At 40.7% G+C, this 22,721-nt stretch overlaps 1 protein-coding gene across 6 annotated transcripts in view; it reads left to right on the top strand.

Moving 5' to 3' along the window:
• PIP5K1B (phosphatidylinositol-4-phosphate 5-kinase type 1 beta) overlaps positions 1 to 22,721 on the top strand; it is a 300,641-nt gene that overhangs the window by 205,841 nt on the left and 72,079 nt on the right. For all 6 annotated transcript variants that reach the window (XM_025423372.3, XM_025423371.3, XM_025423373.3 and 3 more), the window contains 5 exons: positions 5,443 to 5,654; positions 6,998 to 7,081; positions 7,206 to 7,254; positions 10,069 to 10,153; positions 17,072 to 17,227. In XM_025423372.3, the coding sequence (XP_025279157.1) occupies positions 5,443 to 5,654; positions 6,998 to 7,081; positions 7,206 to 7,254; positions 10,069 to 10,153; positions 17,072 to 17,227 (586 nt within the window). The remainder of the gene's footprint in view (positions 1 to 5,442; positions 5,655 to 6,997; positions 7,082 to 7,205; positions 7,255 to 10,068; positions 10,154 to 17,071; positions 17,228 to 22,721) is intronic.

Genomic DNA, 22,721 nt, shown 5'->3' with positions numbered 1-22,721 from the left:
TTGAGAGAGAGCAAAGATGTTCACCAAAGGAAAGGCAGGGAAAGACAAATAGGAAGGCAGGGAACAAGGGCTGAGGGCAGCGGGGATTCCAGGGGGTGCAGTCAGCAGGGATGAGTCTACAGGTGACAGAGTGACAGTAACAGTAGTAGCCAGCATTTATTGAATGCTAAGACTTGATGTGGATTAACACAGTCTGCATGATAACCCTGCAGGGTCAGAGTTCCCATTAGCTCTGGTTTACAGATGAGAGAACAAGGTCCAGAACAGCTCTGTACTTTACCCAGGGACACATAGGTGTCAAACCAGACCACCAGGCCCCAGAGCGCAGAGCCTCAGCCACCGCACAGCTGCTCCTGTTCCTCAGGGCAGAAAACCAGGTGCAGTGAGTGTATGACACAGAAGGTGGAAGAGAAGGAAGAGGGGAGGGGGACCAGGCACTCTTGGTGACCTGTGACCATGGAGAGAGGACAGCACTGCCTGTCATACTGAGTTAGGATATTTCCCACATTGGGTCACCAGGTGTATAGAAACCATGTGAATAAGAGCATTCCCAACATATCACCGGCCAAAAGAACCTAGCGGGAAAAACAAAACAAAAACAAGGTGCCTGGCTGGCTCAGAAGGTTAAGGGTCTGTCTTTGGCTCAGGTCATGATCCCTGGGTCCTGGAATGGAGCCTTAAGTCAGACTCCCTGCTCAGCTGGGAGTCTGCTTCTCCCTCTCCCTTGGCCCCTCCCTCCACACCACCACCCCCTCCCCTGCTTGTGCTCACTGTTGCTCGCTCGCTCTCTCTCAAATAAACAAACAAAAAAAAAAACTGAATAAGATTCTTTTCTCAAGAATAGTTTTGATCATGTCCTCAGGATAACGTACCAGATACTCCCAACATTGCCTTTTTTTTCTTAAACTGTCTTCCAGTATTATTACTCTTAAAATCATCCTTGAGAGGGAAGGGGGAAAAAGAAATCTGGCTTTGACAATAAATGCTACAATACCATTGGGGCATGCCACCTTACTGTCAATCTTACACGTGTCTGTGAATCATTCCTGCTTTCTTCTTTTTACAAGTGGGGAAGTAGGGGCACCTGCGTGGCTCAGTGGTTGAGCATCGACCTTTGACTCAGGTCATGATCCCCGGTCCAGGATCAAGTCCTACATCGGGCTCCCCGCACGGAGTCTGCCCTCTGCCTTTTGTCTCTGTGTCTCTCATGAATAAATAAGTAAAATCTTTAAAAAAAAAAATACTTAAAAGTGGGAAAGTAAAATGTGGCCTGAGCTAAATGGAAAAGCACGTATTTGCGTCGTGACCTCCATTTTGCATGGCAAACACACAGCAACAGAATCCACCAGCAACAGCCAGGTCAGGCAAACATTCTGGAAGAAAATGTTTTCATGCCTAAGTGACAGACTAGATTGATGGGTGTCTGTCATGTTGCAGAATGTTGCACACTCTCAAGCCTCACACGTGCTAAGATTTTGGCAGATATATTTGATTCCTTTAATTAAGGAACCAGGAGGATATGAATAACAACTATTTTGTTCCTAATTGATGCAGATCTACAGAGCACGTGATTAGAATCTGTTCCCAGAGTTTTTCATTACAGAAGTTTTTGAATTTGACTCAAAATATATGCTTATATACTTATCTTTTTCTTTAACATTTTTTTTATGGATACTGACTTTACCTAACCCAAAATCTGACTGTCATGGTCAGCTTCCCACACAGTGGGAAAAGAATTTATCTTTTTTAAGCTTTTCACTCTGAAAGTAGGAGCCTGGCCTCCTAAAGACAACTCAGGATCCTTCAGGGACTCTGACAATCCAGTTGACGAGTACAGAGAAAATGATCCTCTTTTAAAAATGTATGTGTAGCTTTTTCATCATCGATTCTCTCTTGAGGCTTGCTTTTCTAAATAAGCCAGGACAAATATTTGGCCACTGAAAGTATCAGGGATAGCATTGGGAGTTAAAATTGGACCCAGCCTGACTTTGTATCGCTTATAAAATAACACATGTTCTCTCTGGCCTATCCTTAGGCAAGAGAAGAGACTGTAAGTACAAACCCAACGGTTCAGGTTGAATAGGGCATTGAAAATATAAGGAAAAATTTTTCATGGAGAAAGCGTTTTAACAAGCACAACTCACTTGTGGATGCTTTTTTGCAAAGGAGAAAGAAGGAAAGGTGATGTTGTCAGGAGGACCTTTCCATTTTTTTTCCCCACATCTCGCTTTAAACCACCTTGGATGTCTGGTAGGAACATGCACAGTATTGTCACCATGTCTGGTTAGAATTCTCTTTTGAAGCCAATTTACTGCTTTGAGGGGACTACTGGGCTGTGCAGGGCATGAGGCTGTGGGTTTTTTGCTCATTGAACATGGGACTGTTTGCCCAGATCTTAAGGCTCTCATTTTATACCCCATCCACCAGAACTGTGATGCTGCCAGCTGACCTTTTCCTGTTGACACTCAACCCAAAACTTTTAAAGGGACCCAAAAGGGTGCTGGTAAACAGGCTGAAAATGCAGTCATATTTTTCTGGCTTTTTGTGCATTTTGTTGTCAGAAGTATGACTTCAAGGGTGTTTACTTCAAGACGACTTCTGTAGCCTCTCTCGCGCTAGTGTGAGCGATGAGTCACCATGACTTATAATTAGGATGAGGATGGCTAGCAAGGAGTTGCGCATTTTCTCGAGAATTTTTCCAGGCACTAGATCTGCATTGCCATGCTGAATTTTTATAAGCACCCTATGCGCTATATAATGTAATTGTCAGCCCTCTGCAGAGGAGGAAATGGGCACAGGGAGGTGATGAATCCTGCCTAGGTTACAGAGTCCGTGCTCTTTATCCTTTATGTCATGACCCCAGAGCGTCTTTAAGAATGGGGAACGCCTGGGTGGCTCAGTCGATTAAGTGTCTGCCTTTGGCTCAGGTCGTGATCCCAGGGTCCTGGAATCGAATCCCCCACGGGGCTCCCTGCAGGGAGCCTGCATCTCCCTCTGCCTGTGTCTCTACCTCTCTCTCTGTCTCTTATAGAATAAATAAAATCTTTTTTTTTTTTATTACAAAAAGAAGGGACACACAAGCTCGGAAAACTGGCATCTCAGGTGATGATCACGGTGCAGGGTTCATGATGCCATCTGAGCGGCCACTGTTCCCAAGCTACCCTTGCAGGATGGTTGGGAATTACAAAGGCCAAGGCCCTTCTACTCTTGTGTCTACCTGCAAAGCATGTCCAGTGTCTGTCAGTGTTTCTCCTGAAGAGGTCGGGGTCCTTGGCAACCGTGAGGCAAAACTGGCTTGTTTCCCATGGGACCTTGTGGCTTCATAGAAGGCTAAGGCACTGACAAACCTCCCTGGAGAACCAGCCAGTGGGGTCTGATGCCCAAGTGTTGGGTCAGTGATGTGGAGCTTCTCCTGCCAGACTTCCCTGTTACTTCAGTCTTGCCTCCACTTCTTCTTAGCTTCGGGAAGCTAGGTCCACATTGCTATCAGGCCTCTTTCTGATCTCTTGGGTTAGAAAGTTCCATGGCCTAATCCTCTCAAGTAATCAGATTCTACTCTCAGCTTTTGCTTGCCTCTTTTCTCCAAGTAATTAATTTAGTAAACTGAAAGATGACCAATTGATACTCTGAGTAATTGATACTCATGGGCAGTCCCCTTCCATTTGTCCTCACTGATGGCAAAGATGCATGAGACCCAGGGATGACCATATTTCTGGAAGGCCACCTAGGCCATAGTTCACAACCCCTTCCCCCCATCAGACAGTATCCATCAAGTGGCAGTCACAGGTATGTGAACCCTCAGGCCCAATCTCTGTTTGCTATATCATAAATATGTGATCAAAAAGCAGTGAGGGACACCTGGGTGTCTCAGTTGAGCATCTGCCTTCTGCTGAGGTCATGATCCCGGGTCCTGGGATCGAATCCCACATCCGGCTCCCCACAGGGAGCCTGCTTCTCCCTCTGCCTGTATCTCTGCTTCTCTCTGTGTATCTCTCATGAATAAATAAAATCTTAAAAAAAAAAAGCAGTTGGACTCCCCTGAAAGTAATAATACACTACTAATTAAATTGAATTTAAATTTTAAAAATTTAAAGACAGAGACACCTGGGTGGCTCAGTGGTTGAACGTCTGCCTTGGGCTCAGGTCATGATCCAGAGTCCTGGGATCAAGTCCGCATCAGGCTCCCCACAAGGAGCCTACTTCTCCCTCTGCCTATGTCTCTGCCTCTCTCTCTGTGACTCTCTCATGAATAAATAAATAAAATCTTTAAAAAATTTTAAAGACAAATAAATAAGCAAGCAGTTGGTCTCAGAGAATGAGAAGCCTAAGGAAGTCTGGGTATTCAGTCCCTGGTTAAACAATTATCTATAGACTCTGCTCCTCAGAGACATTTCCTAACTAGGGTATGGTGACAGATTATCATGTTGATTTAGAGACAACTGTTCTGCCATTGCAGGCTCATCTTAATTACCGGGCTGTTTTGATTTCCCAAGCAGCTTTGTGTGAGAAATGCCAGGCATTAGAAAATCTGTTGGAGAGAAGAACTTTATGGTAGAGGATGACACCCCATTTTCATGCACTCCTGAGTACTCCTCCTCCCCCGAAGCCTTGTTGACCGCTTCTCCCCCTTGACTTCCTCTCCTGCTGTTTTCCTGTCAGAGCATCTCTCCCTCCTTCCTCTGGCTGCAACCGGCTACTTTTAATTCCTTCTCTTCCCCACTGTTCGCTGAGTGGGTAACTAAGCATTAAGTCCCGTTGTCTGTTGAGATCATAACTTCTTAGAAACACTTATACAGGGAACCGAATGGCAACTCTGAAAGACAAGCTTTCCAAAGGAGACCCCTGAACTCCAGCAAGGTTAAGACTTGGAGAATGGAATCCAGACAGAAACATTCTGGGCTGACTCCTCATGCTGAGGAGGTTACAAGTGCATAGTTGTTGCTGTCTGTGCTCTTCTGTCTACGAGCCTGGCCTCTGGGGTTGACTGCCCGGGTTCACATCCCAACAATGCCACTTATAATGACATTGAGCAAAGTACTTTATCTCCCTCTGTTTCAGTTTGTTCATCTGTAAAATAGAGACAATAATAGTACCTCAGTCAAAGAGTTGTGAGGGTTGTGAATCTGAGTGACCTACTTAGAGCCTGGCATGTGGGAAGTGTTCAATAAATGTTATGAGTGAAACATTTCATGGAGGGTTAAGAAAAGATGTGCTTGCTTTAGATTTGCATAAAAATATCATCCTGGAGCCTTTGTTATAATCCTTACTGAATATGACCTGATAATAACCCAAATGTTTTTATTTTGATTTCTCCTCTACCAGCCATCCCCTGGGAGGGATGCAGAAGCTGTGCGTCTGCACATCTAGAGCTTTCTGATTCTCTGCAGATGAGACATTGAGCTGCTCCAGTTGACCAACCTTCTGGTTCTTTTTCTCACTCAGGTGCTGGAAAGTTTCAAAATCATGGACTATAGCCTTTTGCTGGGAATCCACATCTTAGACCATACCCTCAAAGAGAAAGAAGAGGAGAATTCACAAAATGTGCCTGATGCTAAGCGCTCTGGGATGCAGAAGGTCCTCTATTCCACAGCAATGGAATCCATCCAGGGTCCAGGGAAATCTGGAGATGGGATCATCACAGAGAACCCGGACACGTAAGTGTGGCCACCCACATGCCCACCCTCCTCCTGGTGATGGCAGCCCACATGAGTGGGTAATGAAATGCAATCATGTTCCCTTCATGGTGGCTCTTTGAGAACAGATTCCTACCTGATGCTAAAATGGATTAAGCAGCCTTCATTTCTATTCATCTGCAGATAACTAGATGAGTGGGAGTTCTTCGAGTTACTACCATTCTTTCACCCACATGGTTTCTTTTTTCAAATGGCTCCATTTCTGAACAATGGCTGAAAATGTTTTTACCCCCATTTACTCCATATGCAAAACGTCGACCACAACAGGAAGAATATACTTTGAATCTGAATAAACATGTATTTAAGCAAACACGTGACAGGAATTACATTCACAATTCAGAGCTTCTTATCTGCATAAGAAGATTCTGTTGTTCTAGGTCCTACACCCTGGCAGATGTGATCCCTTGCCTCAGCCAGATGTGCTCAGTAACTGTATGATTAGTTTGCATATATAAAGTGCATATTGACTAAGAGAAATAATTACAACCAAAGAAAATGATTGAAACGGTTGACTGTCACGTGCATTTACCAGCTGTACGGGAGACTGAACGAAAGGCCTCATTTTCGTTGGCCATAAGTGATTGCCTTCTAGGAGTCTCTGACAATGACTAAATCACAGGCATATTTCACTTTTATAAAGGAAATCCATACATATCAAACTTTTAAAAACTCCTTGCCAGTAAATCCATCTAAATGTCCAATAATCGATTAAATAAATTATTCTATATCAGTATGGTGAACTATTACGCAGCCATTAAAAAACACATTAGCATTGAATATGAGGAAAAGTACATCATTTAGCAAATGAAAACTTCAAGTTCTAAAACATGCTAACTTAAATAATTGCTTTTATGGACTAGTAAATACATATACACACATATTTGCGCTGGAAAGGTGTACCAAATGCGAATAGTGGTCCTTTGCATTATAGGAATGGGTTCTTTTAAAAATACATATAACCTCACAGTAAACAGATAAAAGTGTTGCATTTTTTAAAAAGCAGTATTTCAAAATACTTGAAAAATTCTTGCTTGTGGTTTTAAAATAGGAATAATTTTTTGTTTGGATTCTTCCCATCCAGCTGTCCTGAGTTGACAGCTATGGTTTCATTCTCCTGTGTGGGAAGTATATCATTTTGGATTCCCAGGAAGACTTTACCCGAGGCAAAAAAAAAAAAAAAGGAGGGGGGGAGGGCCAGAATTCTTAAAGTTGTCCATTTTTATTTATAGTATATTTATCAGATACGATTTTAACTTCCCATTATAATACATTGTAAAATATTTTCTCTCTTGCTCTATCAACAGAATGGGAGGCATTCCAGCTAAAAGCCATAAGGGAGAGAAATTACTTTTATTTATGGGCATTATTGACATTCTGCAGTCCTATAGGTAAGAAATTTGAGGAAGCAGCCTTTCATGATTTCAAAAATTAATCCACAAAAGATTCTGAAATTCCATCATATGGGAGTGATTTTACATTTTCATTTTTATTTTTCTATCTATTTACATTTAGGTTAATGAAGAAGCTAGAACATTCCTGGAAAGCCCTTGTCTATGATGGGGTATGTGATTCCCCTGTTCCTTGTTAAACGATCTATTTTTGTGATTTCTGAGAGTTCAGGGTGTATCTAGGAAGTCATGTCAGCAGACAAAACGATGGCATTTTATCTGTGTGAAATCTGAAGGACCCACTTATAAGAGGAGAGGATGCTAAGAAAAAGGGGGATACTCTTTGCGTAGGTGCTGGGAGAATCAGGAGGACAGGTGAAATGAGTTTCTCACAAGACCGAACTGTGGGGTGGTCTGAACCTGACTTGAGTGGTCCACGGCCCTGGATTTGAATTGAACCCTGCCTTCACCACTCTGCTAACCACGTGATCTAGACACATTACTTGTGATCTGGCCTCTCTTGGCCTGGTTTCCCATCTGTACCAGAGACATAGTGATAGCACCCAGGACCTGCCCCAAAGGGCTGACATAGGGATTAAATAAAACAATGCACTTTAGTGTTCAACACAATAAAGACATCACAAGTGAAAACTTACGAGTTGTTATGGATGCATACACAACTGAGACTAGACTGGCGTGAAGATGTCTGTTGGACCCAGAATTACATAACAAAGGAAAACAATGATCAAGCAATAGCCTCCCCTCCCCCTCCCTACTCTCTTTCAAAACACGTACACACATGCTCTCTCCTCTCCCGATGTTAGATTTGAACTTTTTGCTGCTGACAGAACATTTACTGGCCTTGGCCTCCCTCAGTTAATAACCCGAAGTGACACTTTCAAAGAATATATCGGGCAAAGATGTGCTCACACATTTTTTAAAAGATGTTAGCAGAGGCTTTCCTCTGAAAGAAGATAAATTATAGATACCATTCTTTTTCCTTTATTGGAAAGAACACCCACTTCCTCAGTTCTGTGGAAGACTGGTAATAACCTTTCAGCACGAAAGATCTGCATTTTGTCCACAGGCTAAGGAATGGGCTTTGTCAGAATGCACTTGTAAACAACAGGTCCACAAATTTGTTTCTAAGAATTAAATGTAGGCTTATTATTCAGATCAAAGATTCCTTCTATTTCAAGGCCAAGATGGTGGGTTCATTTTTTTTCCCCTTCCAGCTGACAAAAGTAGAGCCTGCATAATATGTTCAGCATAGAAGAGAGACAGTGAACACCCTTCCCCTTCTGTTTCCGAGACAACTCTAATTCCTTGTTACTCTAAGATTTCTGATGTGAATGACCCAGTTCTTAACCGATCAGATGCTGCTCAGAGGCCCCTACCTTTGTCTAGTTAAAACACACCTTCCATTTTTGGTGGGATCTTTTTTTAAGAGCATCATTTATTTGTGGGATGGTAAGCAGTAAATTCATTTTTGTTTGTCTGCTAGCATGCCTCTTATTTAATGGATGTTTCTTCATATCAAAGAGAAACACGGTCCAACTTCTCAGGGAAAGCAAGATCTGAGTCTTACTCGTCTTGCACTATATTTCTAAACTACTATGCTTGTTGTACGTGTCCACTTCAGACAGGAGCTGCATGTCAAACCAGCAGGAGATTCCCACCATATCTACAGCATCTCTGATGGTCTAGAAGACCCTTATACCTTGGCCAAAGAGGCTTCCTCTATACAGCGTCCTTCATAACATGCTGATGATAGAATTACCTATGCCTCCCGTAACACCCTATTTCACAGATGAAAAAAAAAAAAAAAAAAGATGGAGACACCATGACACTGTCTTCTTCCTGGATCACACTGCTTATTAAAGTTAGAACTAACACCAGAAACAGGTCTCCAGACCTTTGGTCCAATGTGGGCTGCTTCTTCCAAACTCAGAGCAGGCGGTTTATACCATCTAAACTTAAATTTTCAGGGCCTCTGGGTGGCTCAGTCAGTTAAATGTCTGCCTTCAGCTCAAGTTGTGATCCCAGGATCCTGGAATCGAGTCCCACATCCAGCTCAGTGGGGCGCCTGCTTCTCCCTCTGCCTGCTGCTCCCCCAGCTTATGCTCAGGCTCACTCTTGTTCTCTCCCTCCCTCCTTCTCTCTTTCTCTGTCAAATAAATACAATTTTTAAAAAATAATAAAAGTGAAATTTCAGAACTTTTTTTTATTTAAGTCCACAATCTTAGCATCAAAAGGGAACGTTTACTATTTCTAGAAATGTTATCTTAAACAATAAATACGTGATCACTGAATAAACATGTAGAATTAGCTTCTTCCTCCATCTCCTTTCCTGGGTTTGTAATAAAATGCCCCTTCAGTCCTGAAGACTCCTGCCAAGCACGAGAGAATTGAGTTAACAATTCAATTCAGTTCAATTCTATCTAATTAGTAGAGAATTCAGCATAACGGAGCTCATCAGTCAGCCTTGTCCCCAAGGAATCTTCTATGTCTGTGCACCTGATTACTATGAGGCAAAACCACACTTTTTTCACTCTTACGTTAGTGTTCTTTTGCTTGTTTATGTCCCTAATTTTTGTCCCCGACTGAAAGCGTTATCCTTCATTTTAGATGACACTAGAAACACTGGTTGCCTGTATGTAAAAAGCATTTAAAAGCCCCACATGGCAGCCAGTGGAATGAGGATCAGCCGTTATGCTTTATAAAAAGCATGGTTAGCTGTCCCGTGCCACTCTTCATAGTCTCTTCTATCATGAATATCTAGGATCTTTGCTCATATTGTCTTATGCCTGCTTCCCCAGCCTGATTCCCAGGCACCACAGGTCACAGGGTGTTGCTCTTTTCCGGCTGCCAACATCCATGCCTTCTGGTTAAGGACATTGGCTAACAGAGAACCAAATGGGTAGATCTTTCTTTTAGCTTGAAATGAAGTGAAAGGTAAACCTGTGACACTTGATTTGTATTTTCAGGACACTGTTTCAGTTCATCGACCAAGCTTTTATGCTGACAGATTTCTAAAGTTTATGAATTCCAGAGTTTTCAAGAAAATTCAAGGTAAGATTCTTAGGAATTTTTGTAACTTGTAGCACTTACTCATTGATCTTATTGTGTGTATCTTTGCAAGATATTTATTAGCAGGGTTTGGACTACTTATCTCCCCAAATCTGTGATGACTTAGTAATTAGAGTTAAGTATCCCATTGGGTATTTGAGGCCATAATCATAAGAGTCCTATTTTGTGGTGGAAAAAATTAGAAACTGCCTAAAAGTCCAACCCTGTATTATACTGGTTAAATATATTATGGTACAATTTAATGGAATAATATATACAATAAAAATCATATTAAAGGTCCATTTAGGAGACACCTAGGTGCCTCAGTTGGTTGAGCATCTGACTCTTGGCTTCAACTCAGGTCATGATCTCAGGATCATGAGATCTGGTCCTATAGCAGACTCCATGCTCAACTCTATGCTCAGCACAGAGTCTGCTTGGGATTCTCTCCTTCTCCTTTCCCTCCCTTTCTGCTCCTCCCTATTCACATGCTCAAACACACACACACTCAATAAATAAAATCTTTTATAGACATAGATTTATTCATACATATATATGGATAAAGGATAAAATTCATATGATCATCTCAATACATGCAGAAAAAGCATTGGATAAAGTACAACATTCATTCGTAATAAAAACTTCCCACAAAGTAGGGTTAAAGGGGACGTACCTCAACACAATAAAGGTCATATTTTAAAAGCCCACAGCTAACCTTATACTCAATGGTGAAAAATGAGAGCTTTTCCTCTAAGATCAGGAACAAGACAAAGATGTCCATTCTCACCATTTTTATTCAGTGTCATGCTGGAAGTCATAGCCACAGCAGTCAAACAAGAAAAAGAAATTAAAGGCTTCCAAATTGGCAAGGAAGACATCAGACATTCACTATTGGCAGATGACATTATACTATTATATGTAGAAAACCCCAAAGATTACACAAAAAAGCTCCTAGAACTGATTGATGAATTCATTAAAGTCACAGGATACAAAATTAAGACACAGAAATTCACTGCATTTCTATACAATAATAACGAAGTAGCAGAAAGAGAAATTTAAAAATATTTTAAATCACCAATTACCAAGTGCCAATTACACTTACCCCAAATATAATAAAATAGCCTAGACATAAACTTAGGAGGTGAAGTACCTGTACTCTGAAAACTATAAAACATTAGTGAAAGAAATTAAAGATGACACAAATAAATAGTAAGATATTCCATGCTCATGGATTGCAAGAACTGATGTTAAATTGTTCATTCTACCCAAAACAATCTACAGCTTTAATGCCATCCCTCTCATTATACCAACAGTAATTTCACAGAACTAAAAGAGCTAATCCTAAAATTTGTATGAAACCACAAAAGACCCCAAATAGCTAAAAACACTCTTGAAAAAGAACAAAGCTAGAGATATCACTATCCCATATTTCAAGATATACTACAAAGCTATAGTAATCAAAACAAGATAGTACCATCACAAAAATAGACACATAGATCAATAGAACAGGATTGAGACCAGAAATAAGCCCACACTTGTATGATCAATTAATCTATGACAAAGAAGGCAAGAATATACAACGGGGGAAAGATGGTCTATTCAACAAGTAGTGTTGGGAAAACTGGACAGCTATACACAAAGGAAGCTGGGTCACTTTCTTACGCTATACACAAAAATAAACTCAAAATGGACTAAAAGCTCAAATGTGACACCTGAACTCCTAAAACTCCTGGAAGAAAATAAAGGCAGTACTATCTTGGATATCACCCTAGGTAAAATATTTATGGATGTTTCTCCTCAGGCAAGGGAAACAAAAGCAAAAATAAACTCCTGGAACTACACCAAAATAAAAAGGTTGTACACAGCAAAGGAAACTTACTAAATGGAAGAAGATGCTTGCAAATGATCTGCTTACATCTGATAAGGAGTTATATCCAAAATATAAAGAACTTCTACAACTCAATACACACATAAGAAAATCTGATTTAAAAATGGGCAGAGAAAATAAATAAATAAATAAATAAAAATGGGCAGAGAAAAAAAAATGGGCAGAGGACCTGAATGGACATTTTTCCAAAGAAGGCATGTAAATGGCCCGCAGACATATGAAAAGATGCTCAGCATTACTAATCATCAGGGAAATGCAAATCAAACTGTCGTGAGATATCCCCTCATACCAGTCAGAATGGCTAGCATCAAAAAGACAAAAAATAACAAATGTTGGCAAGGATGTGGAGAAAAGGGAGCCCTCATGCATTGTTGGTGGAATCCAAACTGGTGCAGCCACTGTGTAAAACAGTTCCTCAAAATATTGAAAATGGAAATACCATATGATCCAGTAGTTCCACTACTGGGTATTTACCCAAAGAAAATGAAAACACTCACTCAGAAAGATACTTGCACCTCTATTTACTGGAGCATTGTTTACAATAGCCAAGACATACAAGCAGCCAAGTGTCCATCTATAGATGAATGCATAAAAAAAGATGTGGTGTTTGTATACAGTGGAACATTATTCAGCTATAAAAAAGATGGAATCTTGCCATCTGCAATAACATGAATGGACCTAGAGGATATTATGCTAAGTGAAATAAGATAAATACCATATAATTTCACTTTATATGTAGTGTTTTGTTCTCAAAACAAATGAACAAACAGACCCTAAAATTCAGAGAACAAACTGCTGTTTGCCAGAGGGGACATAGGTGGGGGGATGAGCGAGACAGATAATGGGGATTAAGAGGTACAAATTGTAAGATATAAAGTAAGTCATAGAGATGAAAAGTACAGCACAGGGAATATAGTCAATAATATTATGTAGTGACAGGTGGTGATTACACTTCCTGTGGTGAGCACTGAGTAATGTATGGAATTGTCTAATATATTATACATCTGAAACTAATGTAACATTGTATGTAAGTTATACTTCAATAATAAATTTTTTATTCTAAAAACTGAAAAAAATATATAATTTTAAGATGTTTTATCAACTGTGATTATTTTAAAGCTCTTAATGCTTAGAAGCGTACTTTCTTTGTAGGTAAAAACTTTTCCTCCCTGCTTCTACCCCCAAGAAAACAGTCCCAAGTCTTCAAGTTTCTTCTTTCAAATTACCTTTTTAAGTCTTACTAAATCCTTACATTCCACCCCAGAATTGAGTCATACTGGCAATGTAATAATGTCTGCAAAATCGTATAATTTTTTCTAGAAATATTAGTCATCATAATGTTGAAACCTCACTGAAATCTCTACCCAGATAATGTATCTAAAGCACTGAAACTTAGCTTCCTGAAAGGAACAGTACATTCATGTGGTAAAAATCAACTGCTGTAAGATTTTCAGAAAATAATGCATTCATTCAACCAACAGTTGAGCACCTGTAATGTACCTAACACTATACTAAGCATGAATAATATAGGAAGATTTTTTATAATTAATTAGTTCCTCCCTCAGTAATTTTTGGGTCAATGATGAGAACATGTAACAGATTTATAATCTAATGAAGCAACTGTTAGTAGAGTTTTTATATACACTACTGTAAGTACACAGAGAGAAATAAGACCAATTCTTCCACAAGAGAGCTTCAGAGTGAGAATAAAGTAAGTCCTAAAAATAAAAGCTAGCATTCATTAGGAAGAGGAGCAAGAAGGACATCTGAAGTCACAAAAATAACATGTGCAAAGGCCCAGGGGTAGGAATAGACATGGTAGGTTCTAGGAATAGCAGCTAGATGTGCTAAAAAGCAGTAAAATACAGAGGCAGGTAAATGGCAGAATGTAGGGCTAAAAATGGACACAGGATCCTTATCGCCAGACACCGTTTAGTCAAAAACAAATCCAGAAGTGTCTGCAGCATGAAAGAAAGTGACCAGCAACCCAAACCATTTTTTGAGGTTATCCAATCAAGAGAAGTCCCTGTGGCCTTCAGTTTTTGCAAAATTGAATCCTCATCCCAGGAGTGAGTGTCAGATAATTCCTTTAAGGAAGATTCACCATTGAGGTACCATGTGGCCCTGGCAGGGGTTCCATTTTGGTCCTCCTTGCTCCTCCTCCTGTGTGAGGCGGATAGCAAACAAAGACCTATTTCTTTTAATAGCTCTTGGCCTTTCCTCTACTGTGAACCACAAGGACACCCAGTTCTCGGAGTATCTTCCCCTGGTTCACGTTTCCCTGCCGCTGCCAACATTCTTTTCATCCTAGCTGTTTCTCAATTTAGAAAATCCGCATTGACCGAAGATCTGTATAGTGCTCCAAACTTTTGGTCTCACGGCCACTTTAACTCTTTATAATGGTTGAGGACCTCAAAAGGCTTGCAGGCATGTGGGCTGTTTCTCTAGCAATATTTCCCATATTAGAATTTAACACTGAGGAAAATGTTAAATATTCATTAATTCTCACAAAGTAGTAACTTTAAAAACATATGCATGTTAAAAAAAGCCATTTTCAACAAAAAGTTAAAAATTCACATAAAAAGTAATTGTGACAAGTAATACTTTTCTAAAACAATTTAGTAAAAAAAAAAAATTAAATAAATAAATAAATAAATAAATAAATAAATAAATAAATAAATAAATAAATAAAACAATTTAGTGAGAAAGTGGCATCGTTTTACATTTTTTCCAATCCCCAACGCTGGTTCATAGAAGACATCTAGATTCTCACATCTGCTCCTGAATTCAGTCTATGGCAAGAGGACATGTGGCATCTAAAAACTCTTAAGAGTGAGAAAGGCAAATTATGTCTTGATATTATGAAAATAGTTTTTTTACAGTTTTTTTAAAGTAAGCTCTATCCCCAACATGGGGCTTGAACTCACAACCCCAAGATCAAGAGCCTCACTTGCTGTACCAGTTGGATCCAGCCAGGCACCCTTGAAAATAGTTTTAACATCGTAGACCTTCTAAAGGGTCTCAGGGGCCTTTAGTAGTCCCCGAGCCATATTTGAAATCCTCTGACTTAAAAGTTTTAAAATATTATATTGGAAGACAAAGGGTGAGAGTTTATAAAAGCAGATAGAGGGGCACCTGGATGACTCAATGGTTGAGCGTCTGTCTTTGGCTCAGGGCGTGATCCTGGGGCCCTGGGATCGAGTCCCACATCGGGCTCCCCGCAGGGAGCCTGCTTCTTCCTCTGCCTGTGTCTCTGCCTCTCTCTGTCTCATGAATAAATGAAATCTTTAAAAAAAAATAAAAATAAGATAAAAGCAAACAATGTTGAAGCAGAAGCCTGGAAAGCAGGTGTCACCACTGTTTTGATAGGATTAGGAGTTAAGGAAAATATGACTTATTTAGTCCATTTACTTTCCATTAAAATCCATTTTGGGGGCAGTCCTGGTGGCTCAGTGGTTTAGCACCGCCTGCAGCCCGGGGTGTGATCCTGGAGACCCAGGATCAAGTCCCACATCAAGCTGCCTGCATGGAGCCTGCTTCTCCCTCTGTCTGTGTCTCTGCCTCTCTCTCTGTGTGTCTCTATGAATAAATAAATAAAATCTTTTTTTAAAAAATCCATTTTGATAGATTTTTAAACATTCACAATGCTTTCCCGTCAAAAAACAGCTCTGATTTTCTCTCTTCTCCCCCTCGCATCAGCCAGGAAGGTGGAATCCTCTAGAAGGATGGCTGGGGTTTCATGAGTTCTAGCTCTGTGATCTCAAGCAAGTCAAAACTTTCCCAGTCTCAGTTTCTAGACCTATAGAAGGGTGGCCCACGTCCCCCAGATAGCCACATGGTGGTTGAATGTTGACCTCCAAAACCTAAAGCTCTCTCCAGATGTTAGTTATGATGATGATGATATTACTATGGTAGTAAGACTGCTCACAGGACACATACACTTTCCCTTCTCTTTGAGTGGAGAGATTGCCCACTCTTCTTTCCCTGCTTGTGTGTCCCAGAGTCCTTGTCCAATTGAGCTCTTGCAAGAGCTCATCTGGGAGGCCCCAGATGAGCTTGGCAATCTAAGCTCTGAGCTTCCCAAGGCCAGACACGATTACTCTAGTCCATCGGCGCTCAGGTGGCCCCAGTGTGCACACCTTCAAAGGCAGAGAGAGACTGCCAAAAACAAGTTCAGGGAGAGCACAAACAAGCCTCGACTCCCTCACTCCTTCCCCTCCAAGGAAATTCTCTGACGGTGTTAAGCCAAGAATTATTGCAGCAGGGACTGCATAGGAATAGGGACAGTCTGGCTGCTGCCAGAGCCCCTTCCACAGACGCATCATTGGTAAAGGCACAGCCTTTGGCAAGCAGGATTGACGATGAGGTCCATTTGCCATGGTCCAGGTCCCCAGCGCACTGCCGAGGTTGTAGAATGCTGTTGGGACAAAGGTCAGGCCTGAATGATACATTATACATCTGACATAGCCGTGACCTAGAAAGGATCCAGAGGGCAGGAAATTTCAGTGGAAAGTCACTTTAAAAGCAAAAAGCAACCAGAAGTGACTTTGGCTAAATTGGGCTTCATGAGTATAAGATTCAGATTAAACATTGGCATGTTTAGAAATTCCCAGTCCCCAAGTTAATAAAACCAGGGTCATGAGAATTCTCCTTGCTTTACCATCTGCATTTACCAACCCACCCAACCTCCTCCCAGCCCTAGAAAAACATTGCTTGGCGGCCAAAAAAGTGTCCTTCAGCAATAGAACGTTTAAATTTCACCTCGGGTGGGTGAGACTTGACTTCAAACTCTGGATGCGTATTCCAGTTCACGCACATTCTAGGATCTTCTCATTGAAGTCAAAGTCATTGTGGACGACTAAAATTGCCAAAACAGTTTTGTCTCCCTTTCCTCACATATATAAAACAAAGTGCCTTGCTTTCTGCTCAAATAATGACAACTATGTTAATAAGAAGAAGTCTTAATTGAATAAAAAAAATTAATGTGGTTTAACAGTAAGTGTCTTTGTCTCTCCTTTTTCCTTCCTGTCTAGCCTTGAAGGCCTCACCTTCTAAAAAGCGTTGCAACTCCATCGCTGCCCTGAAGGCAACCTCTCAAGAGATCGTGTCTTCAATTAGCCAGGAATGGAAGGATGAGAAGCGTGACTTGCTGACTGAGGGGCAGAGTTTCAGCAGCCTTGACGAAGAAGGTAAAAACATGTAACTTTTTTAAAAAGAGAAAAGAAGAAAAAGTCCTTCTGATTTTGCTTCTATAGGTGATATAGACTCAGAGTAGAACAATTAGAACACACCTGCTCTAAGAAACAAGGTATACGGGGGCACCTGGCTGGTCAGTCAGTACAGCGTGCTGCTCTTGCTCTCAGAGTCGTGAGTTCAAGCCCCACTTTGGGCACAGAACTGACTTTAAAAAAAGATAAAAGAGGGGCACCTGGGTGGCTCAGTGATTGAGTACCTGCCTTTGGCTCAGGGCATGATTCCAGGGTGCTGGGATCGAGCTCCACATCAGGCTCCCTGTGAGGAGCCTGCTTCTCTCTCTGCCTATATCTCTGACTCTCTCTCAATGTCTCTCATGAATAAATAAATAAAATCTTTTAAAAATAAAAAAGAAATAAAATCTATTAACTTCAAAGGGATATTTACAGTATGACATAGTACAAATTTTTAAATGCATAAATAATATATGTGGCTGATAATAAAAAAAAAAGCTGGAAGATGTACTAAGATATTTAGAAATAAAGAACCCTAACCCCACTATCAGGAGGTAACAAATCTGCACGTTTTTGTATTTTTACTATAGACTTTGTTCTTGGTATGTGTACAGTGTGTGTGTATATGTTTTAAATGCACATATGCATTGTATATATATGTATATACACATATATACACAATGTAATAATGAATTATCCATCTATTTAGGTCTTTAATGAATTTAATAAAAGTTTTATAATTTTCCTTTTGCTTGTCATATACATCTCCCTTTTGTTAGATTTGTTCTCAAATGGATAGAGAGACACAGACATGTATTTTCTATCCTTTCAATAGTGGGTTTTTTAAAAGATTTTATTTATTTATTCATGAGAGACACAGAGAAAGAGAGGCAGAGACACAGGCAGAGGGAGAAGCAGACCCCCCGCTGGGTGCCCGATATGGGACTCGATCCCAAGACCCCAGGATCACGACCTGAGCCAAAGGCAGACGCTCAACCGCTGAGCCACCCAGGCATCCTTCAAATAGTGTCTTTTTAAGGTCTGGGTTTTCTGGCTGTTTCTTGCTACTGTGTAGACCTCTCTTCTTTTTCCTTTCTTCCTTACCTGCCAGCTAGGACTCCTAGAACAATGATGAATGGAAGTGGTGATTGCAGGCAATCTTGCCGTGTCCTGATTTTAAAGGGAATGCCTCTCGTGTTTCACTGTTGAGAAAGAAGTTTACTGTATTTGATCACTGTAATCAGGTCAAGGAAGTTCCTTTTTATTTCTGGTTTGCTAAAAGTTTTTTTTATCAAGAATGAGTGTTGAATTTTATCACATACTTTTCCTTGTCTGTCGAGTTGGTCATGAGGGTTTTTATTTTTTTCCTCTTCTAATCCTAGGAGAGGAAGTGACATTTTAGACTTTTTTTTTTTTTTAATCAGTATATTCTTTTGGGAATCCCAACATTTCCTGAAAATTTCTTCTACTTTGATTAGATTAGATTTCTTCTGGAGCTTTCCTTTCCCCCAGAGTCATTATAGTCAGGTGTTCTTCGTGTTCCCTTCTGCAGAGCTTATCCACGTGTACCACGTTGGGTTAGTTTCTTTCTCATCTTCCAAGAAACCAGCTAAGACCCAGATTCAGTGATTCTGACAAAGGAGTTAATGACTTGCTCCTTTCTCGGGGCTGATGGCTGCCGTTTCTGCCCCTTGCCCTAAGCTGCCCTTGTACCAGCATCTCCCCTACCATACTGCCTGGTCTTCTCAGAGCACCTATAAAACTGCAAGGTGTCTGTAGTCTGGGAAATAGGATTAACTGATTGTTAAACAGTATTAGTTAAACTTACAGGTCATATGCACCATATAACTTCTGGAGTTAAAGCAGCAAGTCCAGTCATTCATCTGTGGGGAGGGAAAGGGTATTAATATAAACACTACATAACTTCCAGAAAGTCTGCAGACATGGGAAGTAGGGCACATATTGTACTTTTTTTCACAGATGACTTATTCCACCCATTGCTTCATTTTTAAAGGTACTTCACCCAGAAAAGCATCTGAAGATCAAAGAAAAACCTACTGAGCATATTCTTTGAAAATGTTAACATACTATTATAAAATGAGTTTATCTGGACAGCTCTCTATATGTACAAAGTTTGCTACAAGGTTCAGCCTTCTTAGAATGCTCTGTACTTGGGGGCTTCCCTTTACATAGGCACCACATCATCACCAAATTCCCTTAATTCCCCTCTAGTTTTTAATCCTCTCTTCTGTGTCATCATCCATGTCTCTGGATTGTATCCATTTTCTGTTGTCCTGTAACAAATTACCAGAATGTCAGAAGCTTAGTAGAACTTCCATTTAGTAGTCCACCGTGTGTAAGTCAGAAATCTGGCAAGGCTCACCTGAGTTCTCTGGGCATGGCTCATCAGGTCTCAGAAACTGGGGTCGAGGTGTCAGCTGGGCTGCATTCTCATCTGAAGGTGCTGGAGAAGAAGCCTCCTCCAAGGTCATCACGTGGTTGCAGAACTCACTTCCTTGTAGTTGTAGGGTGGAGGGCCCATACCTTCCTGTCTGATAGCTGCGCACTACGTCCAGCCCCCTGAGACCATCCACATTCCTTACCAGGCAGCCTGCTGCATCTTCAAGACTTTCTTACCAGAAAAAAAAAAAAAAAGACTTTCTTACCAGTCAGTCTTTCTCCCACTTCAGATCTCTGACCTTCAGACACAGATTTCAAAGCCTCAGTTGACTAGGCCAGCCGCTCCCCTTGTATTCTCTTTGACCAACTCACAGTTAACTAACTAGTAATATTAATTACATCTGCAAAATTTCTTTTGCCGTGTAAGATACAGTAATCACAGAAGTCCTGTCATATTCACTGGCTCCACCCACACTCAAAGGGAGATGATCAAGTGTGCAGGTCACTGGGGATCATCCTAGAGTTCTGTCTACCATGCTAGGTATTTTTGTTTTTTGTTTTTCAAAAAAAACGAAAGATATAGGAGCTTGAGGAAACAGCTCTCTGTTTCAAAGAGCTATTCCTAAAAGATTGGGGGTCAGCTCCTCAGTCTGGCCCAAGTCCCTGGACAGATCATGTATCTCTGTATAGTATCACTCAGGTAGCCTCTGGTTTATGAAGTCAAGACTAGAGTCTGCATGAGCCTTTCTAATTTAGCTCCATCTGCCTTATGTTGACTAGCAATTTATTAGACTCTGATGGGAGGTTATTTTTCAGATGCACTTTTCAGTATTATAACATTTCAATATTTTCCTTTGTATTTAATTAGAAGGTGGGATCAAGTATATTAAAGATCACTGGCCAGCTGTCATATTACATTGAAGCCTTTCTAATTTTTGCATGTAGAGCACTTTTGTGACTTATGTTTTTATATGATTACCATCTGTTGTTCATCATGGCAATTCTTTATTTTGACCTGAATCGAAGGCAGAACTGCACCCTCTCACACATTTTAAAGTGTGTCCAGTCTCCTGGTCCAGAGTCCAGCCCTTCTGTCCTTACCCTTTCCCTCTATGCCGCGTTCCACCCCTCCATCTACACCTCTTCAAACCCCAAATCCAAAACCTCATACTCATGCCATAGTGCCCATTAAGACTGTTTTCCATTCATACACTTCCTAAAAATACATAATTTTGAGCCTGTAAAGGAATACTAGAAGTGCCTTGAAGTTATATTGTATTTATTATCATCTGTCTTAGTTTCGTTTAGGGGAATGATTAAAGAAATCCACAGTCCAGCATGGTGACTTTAACAGCAGTCTTTTTTTTTTTAAGATTTTATTTATTTATTCATGAGAGACCCAGAGAAAGACAGACACAGGCAGAAGGAGAAGCAGGATCCCTGCGAGGAGCCAATTGTGAGACTCCATCCCAGGACTCCAGGATCACACCCTGAGCCAAAGGCAGATGCTTAACTGCTGAGCCACCCAGGCATCCCTAGTTAACAGCAGTCTACTGTATATTTGAAAGTTGCTAAGAGAGTAGTTGCTAAAAATTCTCATTGCAAGAAAAAAAACATTGTAACTATGTGGTGATGGATGTTCCCTGAACTGTGATGATCATCTCACAATCGGTATGTGTTTGAAATTGTCATGTTGGACACCTAGAATTAATATGATGTTATATGTTAATTAGATCTTCATAAAAATTTAAAAATCAAATACCTCCCTAGGTTAAAAAAAAAATTAGTTTGAGCCGAGCTACAGAAGTTGAAGGACAGGACTCATCCACAACTATTATGTCCACAGTGTTCTATCACTGGGGATTTGCAAGTGTATTTTTTTAAGATTTATTTATTATCAGAGAGGCAGAGACATAGGCAGAGGGAGAAGCAGGCTCCCTGCAGGGAGCCCAGTGCAGGATTTGATTCTAGGACCCTAGGATCATGACCTGAGCCGAAGACAGATGCTCAACCACTGAGCCACCCAGGTGCTCCTTGCATGTGTATTTTTAAAGCAACTCTGTTCTTGGTGACTAGATCTGTCATTAAAACACTGTCTCTGACAGGCTGGGCAATAAGGGATACCAACTTGTCCACCGTTTGAGTTTGGGATGATTAAAAATGATCTCCGAATAAAAAAGAAAGAAAGAATCCACCAGACACAGAGAGAGTAGGCATGGGTCCCTGTTCAGCCTTGACTATTCTGCTTCCCTGCGTAAACACTTTCACAAGCACCTACATTTTATAAAGGAAATGGGAGTTTTTTCATTTTTTTTTAATTTTTTTTTTTAGATTTTATTTATTTATTTATGAGAGACACAGAGAGAGAGAGAGAGAGAGAGAGAGGCAGAGACACAGGCAGAGGGAGATGCAGGCTCCATGCAGGGAGCCTGATGCAGGACTCGATCCCGGGACCCCAGGATCACGCCCTGAGCTGAAGGCAGAGGCTCAGCCACTGAGCCGCCCAGGCGTCCCAGTTTTTTCATTTTTAAAAAGGCAGCCTTGGCTCTTAAAATATGAGGCCAAGAGGAGCCGTGGATGATGCTCAAAGATGTGTATGGGCACAAAAGGGGTTAAGAGATAGCTGGCTGTTAGTCTGGGAAGCATTTGTTCCCTGGCTGTTAAAAAGTCTGAGCACTTAGATCTAAATTGAGAATGATAGATACATGCATATCCTAGGGAGGGAAAGCAGGTTCCCTGTGTGTCTCTACATTTGCCAATCATCTTGTTAATCTCTGTCGAATTATCTCCTTAAGCTCCTACAAGCATTTTATATCATCTTTTGAAACAGTAAATCACTTTATTAGGTTTTAAAAGAACATTCATAATGTCATTTCCATAAGCCATTTTGTAAATTAATGCCATTTCCTTTCTGGTTAACCTGTTTGCAAGAAGCTATTTTACATGTCTGCGGCAGTTCGGAAGAGTGAAGTGAATTCATAATTTAATTTGCAACCTGATAATGTAAAATGAATGCTTTGGAGTCAATTTAAATTATTACACATATTAGAGCACCATTTTTTGCAGAGATTCACGA

Source organism: Canis lupus, chromosome 1 (assembly GCF_003254725.2).
Source record: "Canis lupus dingo isolate Sandy chromosome 1, ASM325472v2, whole genome shotgun sequence".
NCBI lineage: Eukaryota > Metazoa > Chordata > Mammalia > Carnivora > Canidae > Canis > Canis lupus.
The sequence above is the reverse complement of the archived record's forward strand: the minus strand, read 5'-3'. Positions and strand labels throughout refer to the sequence as shown.